Genomic DNA, 12,547 nt, shown 5'->3' with positions numbered 1-12,547 from the left:
CTCTGAGCACTTTAGACAGCTTTACATCTAAAATAACTATACAGGGCTATAAAGAACATGGCTGATGGGCTTTTCTCAGTATTAATCCACCTATCCAAACTGCCAGATTGTGTTAGTTCCATATTTCAAAATATATTTTAAAAAGTGCTGAAGAAATAAAATATTCTTTATGTTTTAATTCAGATTTTATTGTTGTTGTAAAAGGGCTTTGTGAGCCCAGGGAGAATTGTGCCTGAGAACCAGAAAGTGAAAGCTATTGCTCAAGGGCCATAAAAACAGCCTGCCATCATTAGCCAAATGCAGTAAAATTCACCAGAGTTAATCAAACCACCTAAGTGATGAAAAATAAATGAGGTCTTTTCAAAAGGAGCCCTCCATCTTTGAATAATATCCATTGTTACAAGCATTGTTTATCCTTTCTGTATTCCCTGTATAAAAAACAGTTCAACATTTCACTCGTGAGGAACCAAGTCCTTGGTTTAGCATCTTTGTGATGCAAAAGGACGAGGAAGCAAACTCACATTAGGATGAATATCTTGGAATGACAGACTTGGGATTCGAGGGAATTTTAATCTAAAATTAGACAAAGTTTAACTAAATGCACAGTAATTTATTTCGCAGCGCTGGATAGGTAAGTGTTGGCCCTGGGAAATGAATGTCATACTCTGTAAAATGTTCATATTGAGGCAAACGTAGTTAGAAGCACCAGGGAACTGCTTTAAGGGAGTCCAGTATTGACACATGCTCCAATCTTGAAACCGCAGCATCACAGCAACCTTCTGGCTGGCAGTGTTCCTGGGGGACCTGAGGGAGATGTGGCAGGAGCCGAGGCCAGCTCCCCTAGCCCTGTTGCGGAGTCAGGACAGGGGTTCTTCAAGGGGAAGGTCCTAGGGTGGAGTGGATAGAGAAGACCGAGCATAATTTATTCCTCAAATTTAGCCCACGTTAAGTGTTAAGGAGGGCTGGAAAGAGTGCTGGAGCCTGACTGTGCTCTCACTGCTGCCTTCACGAACACTCTCTCCCTTTTCTCAAAACCCCCTGTTGCTGCTGGAAATTTCCCAGCAAAATTAAAAGTGCTACTTTTGCATAACTGTAGACGATTGCAGGTGCCAGCAGCCATGGGACCTCATTCTGCTGGACCTCACACCGTGGCTGATGCCCCAGCCCTGCCGGTGTCCCAGCCTGTGCTCTCACAAAGCCCAGGTGCTGAAAATGGCCGGGATAGGGGCAGCCACCTGAGAGGTACCTGCTCTGACCAGGGAAGTGAGAAACTGGAGAGGGAGGAAGGAAGGAGTTGAGTGAGTGAGGTTGTGGGGTAGCTGGAGCAGAGCCCAGGCACACAGCCCCTGCGATGAGCCCAGGAGAGCCATTAAATCAGGGCGTCATCACTGTGGGGGGCCCTCTGCCTCCCACAGCCTTGCACTGTGCTCTTCCCGGGGAGGAGGAATGGGGGGACGTGTGGGTTGGGCTGCCATTGGCAGTGGGCTGGGGCTGTGCATCTCCTCCACTGCCTGCCCTGCTTGTGTGCTAAACCCCAAGCATCTGCCCTCGTGCTCACCCCGAGGGGCTTTGCACCTGCCTCTGCCTCTGTTCCATATTTTCCCATCTTGTTCCACTGCAGCTTTCCCCACCCCTGCACCCACCCCAAAATTACTCAGAAGTTGGGAAATGTCCTTGTGTGTCTGCTCGACAATGCGGCAGTTAATTACATGCTCACATGTTTATTTGTTCCTGCTTCATTCAGTGTAGATGTAGATGGCCCTTCTTTGATAAGCAACTATTCAGTAGTTTGTTTTCTTCTGTTGCTGAAATGTGTGGCCCTGTGCCCTGCTGGCTGTGCACTGTCTAACCTCTCCTCCAAGTGGAATTAATAATTCCCCCATTTGCATTTCACAGATGTATTCATGCAGTCATTTTTTAGATGAAGGAGGATTATTACTCACATTTGACAAACCAAGAAGTTCAGGTGCAAAAGAATGAATGGGCCACTGATTTTGAGGGTCCACTTTGATTTGTTGCGAGCCTGATTTTGCAGAATACTTGGCATTATTGAGGGCTTCCTATATTCAGGCATAATTTTCCCATCTGAGCACTCAGCACTGCTGGAATTGGGACCGCAAGGTCTCGAATTAGATAGGTCAGAACTGAAGGATGCATCTTCTCTGTTGAAGGAAAGCTGATGAAAATGTTATGTGAGCACCTTGCCCAACCAGCAAGTCCCAGTTTCACACTGGGACTGCTGTGGCAATAGCTAGGAAGAGCTAGGCAACATTAATATGTCAGGGCTAGGGTCCTTGCTCATCACCCGCCTCCCCATTTCTGCAACCATAAAGTAGCCAAAGACCTCATTTTACTTCACATTCCTGATTCAGTCCCTGAGCAGATCCAGGCAGGAGTCTTAATGGGTGGGCAACCTTGAAAGACATAGTTGACCATGCAGTTGTATCATAGCGTACAAGCACAGAAAGCTCAATTAACATTTCCCAGGGAAGTATTAAAAACCTTAATAACAGGAGTTGATACAGACTCCAGTTATAGCATTAAAATGTTATAAATATAACTGCCAGTCAGTTTCAGTGGAAGACAACAGCAACAGAAATGAAATATTCAGTTAGTAATGTTTTGGTAGAAATAAGAAAAATAGTTGGCAGACCAAGTGATTTTCTTACATCAGCAGGAAATTAAAGTGTGTCAGATTTACAAGATACAGTGAGACAGCAGAGCTAAGGCTGGGAAGGATACAGGTTAGAGCGGCAGGCAGACTGTTGATGTATTAGTGTTTGGTTTTTAATCAGTGCACCTCACCCGACTCCTTTTTTCTCCAAAAATACAGTTGCTACACAGACAGTGGTACATTTTTAAAACACCCAATGGGTTGAATCGGTCTGTGGAGGTACAGAGGGAATCTCTGCTTGGTGCCAGGCACTTGAGCAGTGCTGTTTTCTCTCATTTCCATGAAATCCCAGGTTGTCCCACATACCTTCCACTCACCTGGCCTTCTGAAGTGCAGTGGTAATCCTTGTGACTTCCACTACAGAATATATTCAGTCCAAAGAGAGACATGAAGCTGTCCCTCTGTGTTAGGGAGAGAGAAGACCTGCAGCTAAGCTTTTTTGATGTGCTTCTCCTTTGGGTGGTGGATTTTGTGTGGACACAAAAGACTATGATTTGTTTCAAATTGCCAGCCTCTCCCCATGATATTTTGTCATAGGGATTTGTCGCTGCAAGTAATGATATATAGATGGCCTCATCCTCATGGTTCTTGTGCTTGAAATTTGCAGGAACCTACCAATCTCATGCAACAGCCCAGCTAGCCAGGTAGTGGTATTAGGCCATACAGGGCAGACAAGGAAGCGACGTGCTGCCACCTCCCTGCCCTGCTCAGCCATCCCATGGGTGTGTGAGGTCCAGCAAGCCACCAGCTCGCTGTCCTGTCCCAGGGCCAGGAGTATTTGCAGGGGAGCTACTGCCTGCACTGTTGTGGAGATGACTCCTAGGTATGCGAGTGTGGTTCAGGGGTGTGAAATCACAGCTGGTTCCCCTGGGGGCAGCAGGAGGGCACAGTGCCCTTGCAGTCAGGATGCTGTGAAGCACAGAAGTGACTGCTGAGGGCTCTTGCTCAGCCCACCTGCCTTCCACCTCCACATCCATGTCACCCTGCCTCAGCACAGCCCAGGGAGCCACTTGCCCCCTGCGTGCTGCTCAGTAAGGTTTTGTAGGGCCCAAACGGACAGGGGAAGCAAAGGAGCAGGTACCCCAGCAGTTCTGCATGCCCAGTTAGCCTGCACCAAGACTATGAGAAGGCTGGATTCACTGCCTTCTGCATCTTGGCCACCACTGCTTAATAAAAAACTTGGTCCTATACAGACTTGTCAGGGCTTGGCATTAGCTCCACAGGTGTGAGGAAGCACAGGGTTGTGGCAGAGAGCGCTACAGGAATTTTCAAACCTGCGTTTCATGTGCCAGAAAGGCTGTTGCCTTAGAATATTAGCGCGGAATTGGTGAGTAACTGTTACAAGTATATATGCTGGTTGATAAAACAAATGTAGGTGATTTGTCTTTGTTCTGCACCAGCTTAAATGCTTGCATCCCCTGACATTGGCAATTTGTCTTGGTTCTTTTAAATTCCTAAGTGGATTATAATTTTTCTCGTGGTATTATTTGACAACAGTCATATTTCATGGCTTTACTGCATTCTTTGGATAGTTAAAATTTTTTAAGGAAAGGAGCTCAGTAAGAGGCGGCCATCTCCAGGGCATGTTGTGTAATGCAGATGCTGAAGACAGAGCTGAAAATGTTCTTTGTATTTTTATGTAGTTTTTTTTCCTCAGAAAATGCAGGATTTGACCTATGATGGTTCACAGCAGTTAAAGCACATTATTAACACAATGCCAGATGCAAATCCTTCAAATGCTGTAGCATGAGTAAATTCCTTGGCATCTAATGTGCTTCTATGTCTCTGGAATACTCAGTCTAAAAGAACAGTGAATTCTCAATATAATGAGGATGTTTTTAAGCTTTTTAGACACTAATGGGCTCAAAAATAAAGCCATAAAATGTAGCCGCTTTGCTTTTATTTACACATAAATTCCTGTCATGAAGTGTGTTGTATAAAAAAATGATAGGGATCATTTAAGTGTCCATTTACTCTGCTCTTAATATTATATTATCATTTGTTAGTTTGTAGAAATGTGTCATGTCTAATTAGGTTAGTAATGATTGTACTTAGCATAGGAATTGCAGCAACATAAGGAGAAAATAATCACACATTACAATATCAAAATAAACATTTATGTCCTAAGAATGTTGTCAGGTGATGTCATACCATCTGTCCTACTGTACCCGCTCAGAAATTTTGCTGCAGCAGCATCTGGTACTTTGGCGAGCTCTGCAGACAACTGTGGTAGCTTTACAGCTGCTTTTTACTTCGCTTTTATATTTAAACGGTATTAAGACTTCATGGTCTATGTTCCTATAAATGTGTTTGCTTTTACTAAAGTCTGGATACCGAGCAATTTGTATATTTTCCTGGTTTGCAGAATAAGGTACAGTGTGTGAATTGTCTTGGGAATTTGTAGTTGCCAAACTATAAAATAAATACAGTTCTCCATTCCTCCTTCACTCCACAGCCACCCTTGGGCCTGGGAGAGAGATCTTCCCTTTTGGGTAGGATATTTTCCTGGGTGCAGGAGAACCTGAGCTCTTAGTTCTTTTCCTGTAAAAATGCGGTTGGTTGTACAACCTGGCACAAATCCATCAGACAAGACTGAGAGGAAATAATCCCCGTATAAATAATAACCTGGTCACTCTTTGGGGCCTCTCACATCCTCAGGGAGAGCACTATTGCTGGGCACTTCTAGGCAGGCTATAAAGGTGCTGGGAAAAGGGAAACGTATCACTTCAGGTTTTCAGAGAAGACTGATCTACTTTCAAAATGGAGATACTTGCCTGATAGCAGACAGACCTCTGTCAATAGCCATGTTTGGTGACCCAGCTCATGCTCTGTCCTCCTGCACTTCACCCCTGATAGCTTAGGAAGGCAACAGGAGCAGGTTTCTGGACTCCCTTTCTTGTGTTCCTGGCAGTTCCCAGTTCTAAGTTTTTCAGCAGACAGGAAGATTTGCAAGAAATATTCAGCTTGGCTTTTAGTTATTTATTTACGATACTGCAAGCTAAATATGTGACAACAGTATAAAAAAACCCCAGAAGCTGGAACCACGGTGCTTTCTTATATTATATTGCACTTTTTGTTTTGGTTTTGTTTGTTTATTTTACCATGTTAAAATGTCTCCTTAGTCCACTTTTGCCACTGCTGCGTGAAGTAACGCAGTAAATCTGACCGTGGACACTGTTAACACTCATGGTCGCCAACCAGTACAATGATTTCCTGCCTCGTGTGTAAATGATCAGCATGCAGGTTAAACCAGTGCTGGGTAAAGGCTGGCTGGCTGACGTTCGTGGGCACACTCATGCATTCAGCTCCCAACTGACCATTTATTTTTCTGCCATGCCTGTTTTACTCTTCAAGATTTTACACAAATAGGTTCTTTGGATCATCTCTGCTTGGTTTGGCCTCCATAGGCACTAACTAAAGGTGGGACAGGATTTCTATTTGTGCACAGAAGAAGCTGGGATGGCGTTATTTTGAAAGAGGGATACAAGAAAAATCTGCGGAATTAGTGCTCTTAGGCTAGGACTTGATTGTGCACGCATCTTAGTGGAGTGTTATGCTTTCCTTTTTTCCTTCCACAGAATTAAAAAGAAGAAATACAACCCTGTGAAAAGCACGGACCGTATCTCATTTTTGGCCTGATACACTGATGAGTGTTCTCTGATTCTAAATTCAGGTTTCACTGTGGTAGATGATTTTTAAATAGATTTCAATTTTGTTTCTTAAGTGCAGAAATCTAGCCAGTCCATTTCCTTTTCCCCAGAGTTTTGGACATCTGCTAGAGAAGAGACTGCTTACACCCAGGAAGGCTCTGAGTGGATGTCCAATTAGTTTAGATTTGTCATTTCAATTTGTTTATTCAGCAGGTAAATTGTAAACAAAATATTAAAAATTAGGTCTGCTTTGGGGTTTTAAATATTTTATTTGTGCTTAGCTTTTGGGAATTGCCCCTTACGGACTGTGTCTGTTCAATATGCAGGATTTTGTAGTGTTCATTGACTCCATATCAGCTTTCCTTTAACTGAGTTAGCATAATGTTTTGTGATCTGCATGGTCGAAAACCCCAGTATTTAATTCTGTCTCTCTCAAACTCCTTCACTCTGCTCACGTGACACTGTGAGCTGCTGATTGAGTAGTGGAGAGTCTTCGGGGTTCGTCCTTCCAGTTTCATTTCAGGTGCTGAAAGATGCTCTTGTCTTGGAGAAATGGCAGCCCCTGAAAGACCCCGTAGGGGGCTGCTGTGGGCCTCACTGGGCCAAGGATTTCCTCTAGGCAGGAAAGAGGTTGCTGAGGTGATCTATGATTATAATGATGTGTGATGGGATGAAGTTAAGAAATAGGAAATTGAAGTGGAATACGTTTTGGCAGAGGTGGTCGTCTATAGAACTAGCTCCCAAGGGAGGTACTAAAAGTTTGGCTCTTTATTATTATGTGACTCAAAATACTGGAGGGCATACAACGAGGATCCCTCCTATAATTACAGAAACAGAGAGTAACTGGCTTTTGTGTTATTGTCATTCTGGAGTTAAAAGAAAATCCCTTACATATCTTCTAGTTAACAGTTATTAGTATGTACTATAAATAGTGGTATGGGGGGGTTTAACAAACAGAAGGTGTATGTGTGGGCTCTGTGGCGCTAGCAGAAAGAAATTCAGCCTCTGAGGACATGGAACATTAAAAGATATGGTTTAAAGAGGCAGAAATAGGCTTTCCTTGTGAGCATATTCATCTTATTATGCTCCGCAAAGGGCTCTTTATCACTGTGCTGCTGCTGGGTCTTTCAGTGTAAATTATTCCCTTGAAGATGATCATGTTTTGTGGTTTGCAGCAGGGACACAGTTTTTTTGATGTTGACCCTTGTTCGCAAGAGACTACAACACAATCCCTAAGTTGTTCATGGAAATCATACTGCAGAAAATCATAGTCCCAGGAGTAATGTGCGAGTCATTTAATCCATCAAAGCGCACTACCCTCTGCAGGAGCACACACAGATCTGTGCCTTAAGAAACCTCTGTTCTTTTTGTACAGCACTGATTTTCCTGTTTCTTTCTTGCAGTACAATAAACACCTCTTCGTACACATTGGACATGCTAACCATTCTTACAGTGACCCACTGCTTGAATCGGTGGACATTCGTCAGATCTATGACAAATTTCCTGAAAAGAAGGGCGGTCTAAAGGAACTGTTTGGGAAGGGGCCCCAAAATGCTTTCTTCCTCGTAAAATTCTGGGTGAGTAAGACATGATGCGGAGAACCTCTGTTGTCAATAAGGCCTGCGTTTAGTATTTAGCACCCTGCGGGGTGCTTGTGGAAATGTCTTCTGTTGCCATTTAAAAGTGCAAAGCTGTATATCCTTCAGGTAGGATGCTGGCCCAGAGCCACTCTTGTTGACAGCTCCACAAGACGTCTGTGTTGCAGATGACATACAAAGGCAGATGCATGTCTCAACTGTGCTTGACACAGCTGCTGGGCAGGAGCAAACAGGTAACAAGAGCCCTCGTTTGTAAATGGGGAACTGCCATCTAGTGGTTCAAGAAAAAACAGGGAAGCCACAGAAACGGAGACTGCTTTTTAGTGTTTCAAATGTTGAAGTCTTGCCAAATGCAAATAGTGCAAGTATCAGTCCTGCAATCAGTCCACACTTATGCAGATAGGAGTAAGAAGGATTTGAACCAAGTGTGCAGCAGGACAGCTGTGAGCCTGGGAGGGTTCCAGGGTTTTTCTGAAATGTCTTTTTTGGTTGCTAGAGCACATCTGCTTTCCCTTTGCCTTTTTGTTAGTCAGCCATGGGACTCCACTCCAGAACTTACATCTGTTCGTATCAGTTGTGAACAAGAGTGAAAAAATCAAAAACTGAATGGAAGGCTGAGATGTTGAACGTTGATCTAGTTTTGATAAATGTCAATGATAGATCAGGTTTTTCTTAGTGCATTTTACAAAATCTTATGTCAGCAGTACTATAGGTTCATCCAAAGGATCATCAAACCTGGAGGTTGTGCTTAAGCTAAAGGTTTTCTACTCATTAATTTTTTGGGATATTTTTTGTGGTATATTCCTGTTCATAGCAACAGTTATCATCTAAACATTTAAAATTTGTCTTTAAAACCTCAGTGAAAGGGGCATATTCAGGTTCTAATTACAGAACCTGATGAAATCAGTGCTGAAATTGGAAAAGATTGATCTGGAATCACTGCTTATGATCAAATTTCTTGGTGTTTTTTGCTTTCAGTTAAAGTTCATCCATGTGATCTCAAACATTCTCTACCTTGTACATACCCCAGACTTCATATCTTGTCAAAAGTTTTTGTGGCACCAGATTTGGAACTGGAAGATTGGGATAAGGAAGAATTATTTTTCTCAAATCTGGTTCTAGAATAGATAAACCACTGAACAACACCTATGCTGGACTGCAGAAGAAATCCATTGAGAAATTTATGGGGGTTAAAACTGGGCATGGGAGCTGTAGACCAAACATTTGAGGGCAGCTGAGCAAAGAGGCCAGGAACAGGAGGCAGCAGAGAACTGGGAGCTGATACACAACAGGAACCTGGAAGAGGCAGGTGAGAGTGTAGGGTGAAAAAAGAGGGAGGTAGTAGAAGGTTGAGATAAGGAGCATTTGAGATAAGGAGCCTTTGAGGAAATGTAGGGATGAAGACACAGAGCAGCAATAGGTATGTGAGAGATGGGAACAGGACAAGTGTAAGGGCAGAAGAAATGTGGCTGCAGAGGAATAGGGCTTGGAGCTTAACGATCTGTGACCACTAAATACATTCCTTGCAAAACTTGGGTGTGAACTGAGGACCATCACCTCACCAATCCACTTTGCATCATAAACACAAAACCAACTGGCAAAATGAATGTGGCCTCACTTGCCTGTTTTCAGTTCCCACAGAGCATTACAAGCCTCAAACTTTATATTAGACATGGAAGCAGCAGAGATTTGTGATACGGTCATTGATGTGTTGTGTATTCTGCTTTTTTTTCCATATGTAAACTGATTGTCAGGCATGCTGAATGCTCAAAGATGTATCTAAAGCAAGTAGAGACCTCCTCTGGATCATTAAGGTCTGTGATGTACTCATGATTTTGAGAATTTGAATGTTACCCTTCTCTGCTTGATGTCCTACAAGCAGTACGACCTTTCATACTCTTGCCTCAGTTGCCCATCTGTACTACGGGGGTGATACCATCTCTCACCTCAGGTGCTCGTTGATGAATCAAACTCATGTCTGTTTATGAAAAATCAAGATAATGCCATGAAAAAAAATTATAATATTAATAAATCTGTGTTCAGCACAGGTTTTGAGTAGTGTGCAGAATATAGGGACTGGGACATGCTCAGTAATGATGAGAAATATTCTATAGATGCTCAGAGGGCAAGTGCGCAGTTGTGTAGCTGAAGACTGTACTATGATGCAGTTCATCAGTCAAGATGTGCAGGCAAGTTCAATCCAACATTTCCTAACCTCTCTGTGCCTTCCAACATAATGGTCTTTTAATACAATTTTGCACTGTATTAACTTAGAGATTGAAAAACATACAGTGGTAACATTCTTCTGAGTTATACATTAAAAATGTGGTAAGAACACCTTCCTGAGCCATGATCTTAAATAGGCGAGTGGATTTTCTCTCTCATCGAGTGAGTGAGGCAGAGGGAAGGTGCAAGGGGCAATTTTTGGGTGTAGCAAGAGCCATGATAAATGCTCTTCTAGGAATAAACTTCTCACCAGTGCCCTCCGACTAGAACTATGTATAGAAAAAAAAGGAGGCACTGTATAATTAGTCATGAGAATTAGATACTAAGCTATGAGCTCACTGTCCTTAATTTCTTTCACCCCTATAGAACATTTCAAGAAGAGACGCTGTTCCCATTTCTATGGGCATTGTTGGGAAGCTGTTCTAAACAGTCATATATTACCACTGTAAAGATGGCAAAGGTTGCTAACAATCTTTTTGACCGTATGGGTAACTTCAAGTTAATTAATATGAAAATAGTTTAATTTTTATGTTCTTGTCCTTTTCTTTAAAATTAAATATCCACTTCTGAATCAGTATCCACTCTCCTTACCATCCACTGCCTCCTTCTACTCTGAAAGTTCAGCTTCTCCCAGGTTCTGTTAACGCTGCATGGTTATTGCTTACTCACAATACTTCGAGTGCACCCTAACATCACTGTCCCCATTTTGGTGGAAGTTAATCATAACATGAGTAAAAGAGGAATAAGAATTTGTGTTGGGCAAATAAGTACAAATGAGAAAACACTGTCAGGAGAATTAAAAAATTAGAACGGGGGCAATGAATGAAAGGAGTTGAGGGAAAGCAGAGAAGGAAAGCAGATGGGTGTCGTTGCATGTGGAAGCTTGAAAGTGAAGGTGAGGATTTGATGCCAGAAGGGATGGTGAGCCTGCAAATGGATCTGAAGAGAAGTCAGTGTGCTACTGGAGGCAGCACAAAGGGTATTTTGTTTAGACATTAAATTTATTGTGGAAAGGAAAGATGGGGAACGGGAAGACCAGAGATGAGCAGTCTCATTGAGGATGACTAAGGCAGAAAGTGACTGAGCTCTTGTAGATGGAAAGAGTACTCCTCTAGCTCTTTCCCAGTTAGTTCTGCTTGAGGGTTTTTGGGAGCATGGTTTTTCCTGTGATAAAGGTAATAAGGCTGGATTACAACAAAGAGGGAGGGGAAATGTCTGAGATCTTGCAAGAAGACATTTGGCAATTGCGGAGTTGACTTTGCAAAGCAGAACAGCTATGAGTACAAAGCAAAGTGTGGCTTTGCTTTGCAGAGATTTATTGGTTCACAGAGATTGTATCTCCTGTGAAATACAGACTGATGCTGGGAATAGACGAGCTTCTGGCTGCAGTCCTGGTGACACATCTGGATATCACACTTTTGGGCCTCTTCCTACCTAACAGTGCAGGACGTATAAGGGGAAGAGACTTATTTTACACCACCTCAACCAGCCAACCTTACAGCCTTGCAAAGCCATTTCCAGGTCCTTGTCTTGCACCTTGAATGCAGTGACTCTTTTCTTCTGGTTGTTCCAGGTAGATGCTTGGAACCAGGGAGTTCAGGGAAGTCACCCCAAAGACAGGCTTTCCCAGTAATAGGTAGAAGGAGCTTTACTTGGTATGTTATGTACTAACTACAATGAGTAAATAAAGGAACAAAGTCCTAATCATATGGCACAGGAAATTTGTGTGACAATGATACAAAACTGGAGATTACAAGGATATAAAATGAAAACAAAAATAAATGTTCTTAAATAAATGTAAAAGATATTTCCTAGAGCACTGATGAGGAATTCAGACAAGGCTGTAGAATCTCTGCAAACAAAACCTTTCCCTGGGTGCAGGTTGAGTGGAGAATCCTGCTTCTGTTAGCTTAGTCTAACAAAATAAGCCAATCTATGTAAAACATTTAGGGTTGATTCATGCCATCTAATTGTTGGGCATCATGCCATCTATGTATGGGCAACATACCTGTTGGTTAGTTTGTACTTGAACTGTTCTTGTGACTTGAGAAAAACCTCGAGGTTTTCTGGTCTTTGAAGTTCCCCTATCTAAAAGCTTAGTCAACACATGCTGCTTCATTTAGTTTATTTTATTGGTTGAAGTTCTACTCATTGATATCTAATGCTTTCCCCACAGATTACTCACTATTATTTATTCTTAAATGATCTAATACTAAATAATAGACCTACGCCTCCTGAAAGAGTTCAAGCTGAATCATAGATCGCACCTCCTGCTTTACCCCAAAATGTTTGTCTAAAACATTATTGTTGGCCGTGCCTTTTTAGCCCCCAGTGTTGCTTGCGCAGTGCTCTGCCGCCGCTGACTCTCCACTTTCTCTTGCAGGAAGCAAATGGTATGA

At 42.7% G+C, this 12,547-nt stretch overlaps 1 protein-coding gene across 10 annotated transcripts in view; it reads left to right on the top strand.

The window, feature by feature from the left end:
- TEAD1 (TEA domain transcription factor 1) overlaps positions 1-12,547 on the top strand; it is a 161,213-nt gene that overhangs the window by 133,565 nt on the left and 15,101 nt on the right. For all 10 annotated transcript variants that reach the window (XM_069857541.1, XM_069857540.1, XM_069857544.1 and 7 more), the window contains one exon: positions 7,728-7,901. In XM_069857541.1, the coding sequence (XP_069713642.1) occupies positions 7,728-7,901 (174 nt within the window). The remainder of the gene's footprint in view (positions 1-7,727; positions 7,902-12,547) is intronic.

Source organism: Phaenicophaeus curvirostris, chromosome 5 (genome assembly GCF_032191515.1).
Source record: "Phaenicophaeus curvirostris isolate KB17595 chromosome 5, BPBGC_Pcur_1.0, whole genome shotgun sequence".
NCBI lineage: Eukaryota > Metazoa > Chordata > Aves > Cuculiformes > Cuculidae > Phaenicophaeus > Phaenicophaeus curvirostris.
Note: the sequence above shows the minus strand (reverse complement) of the source record. Positions and strands in the feature narration are given on the sequence as shown.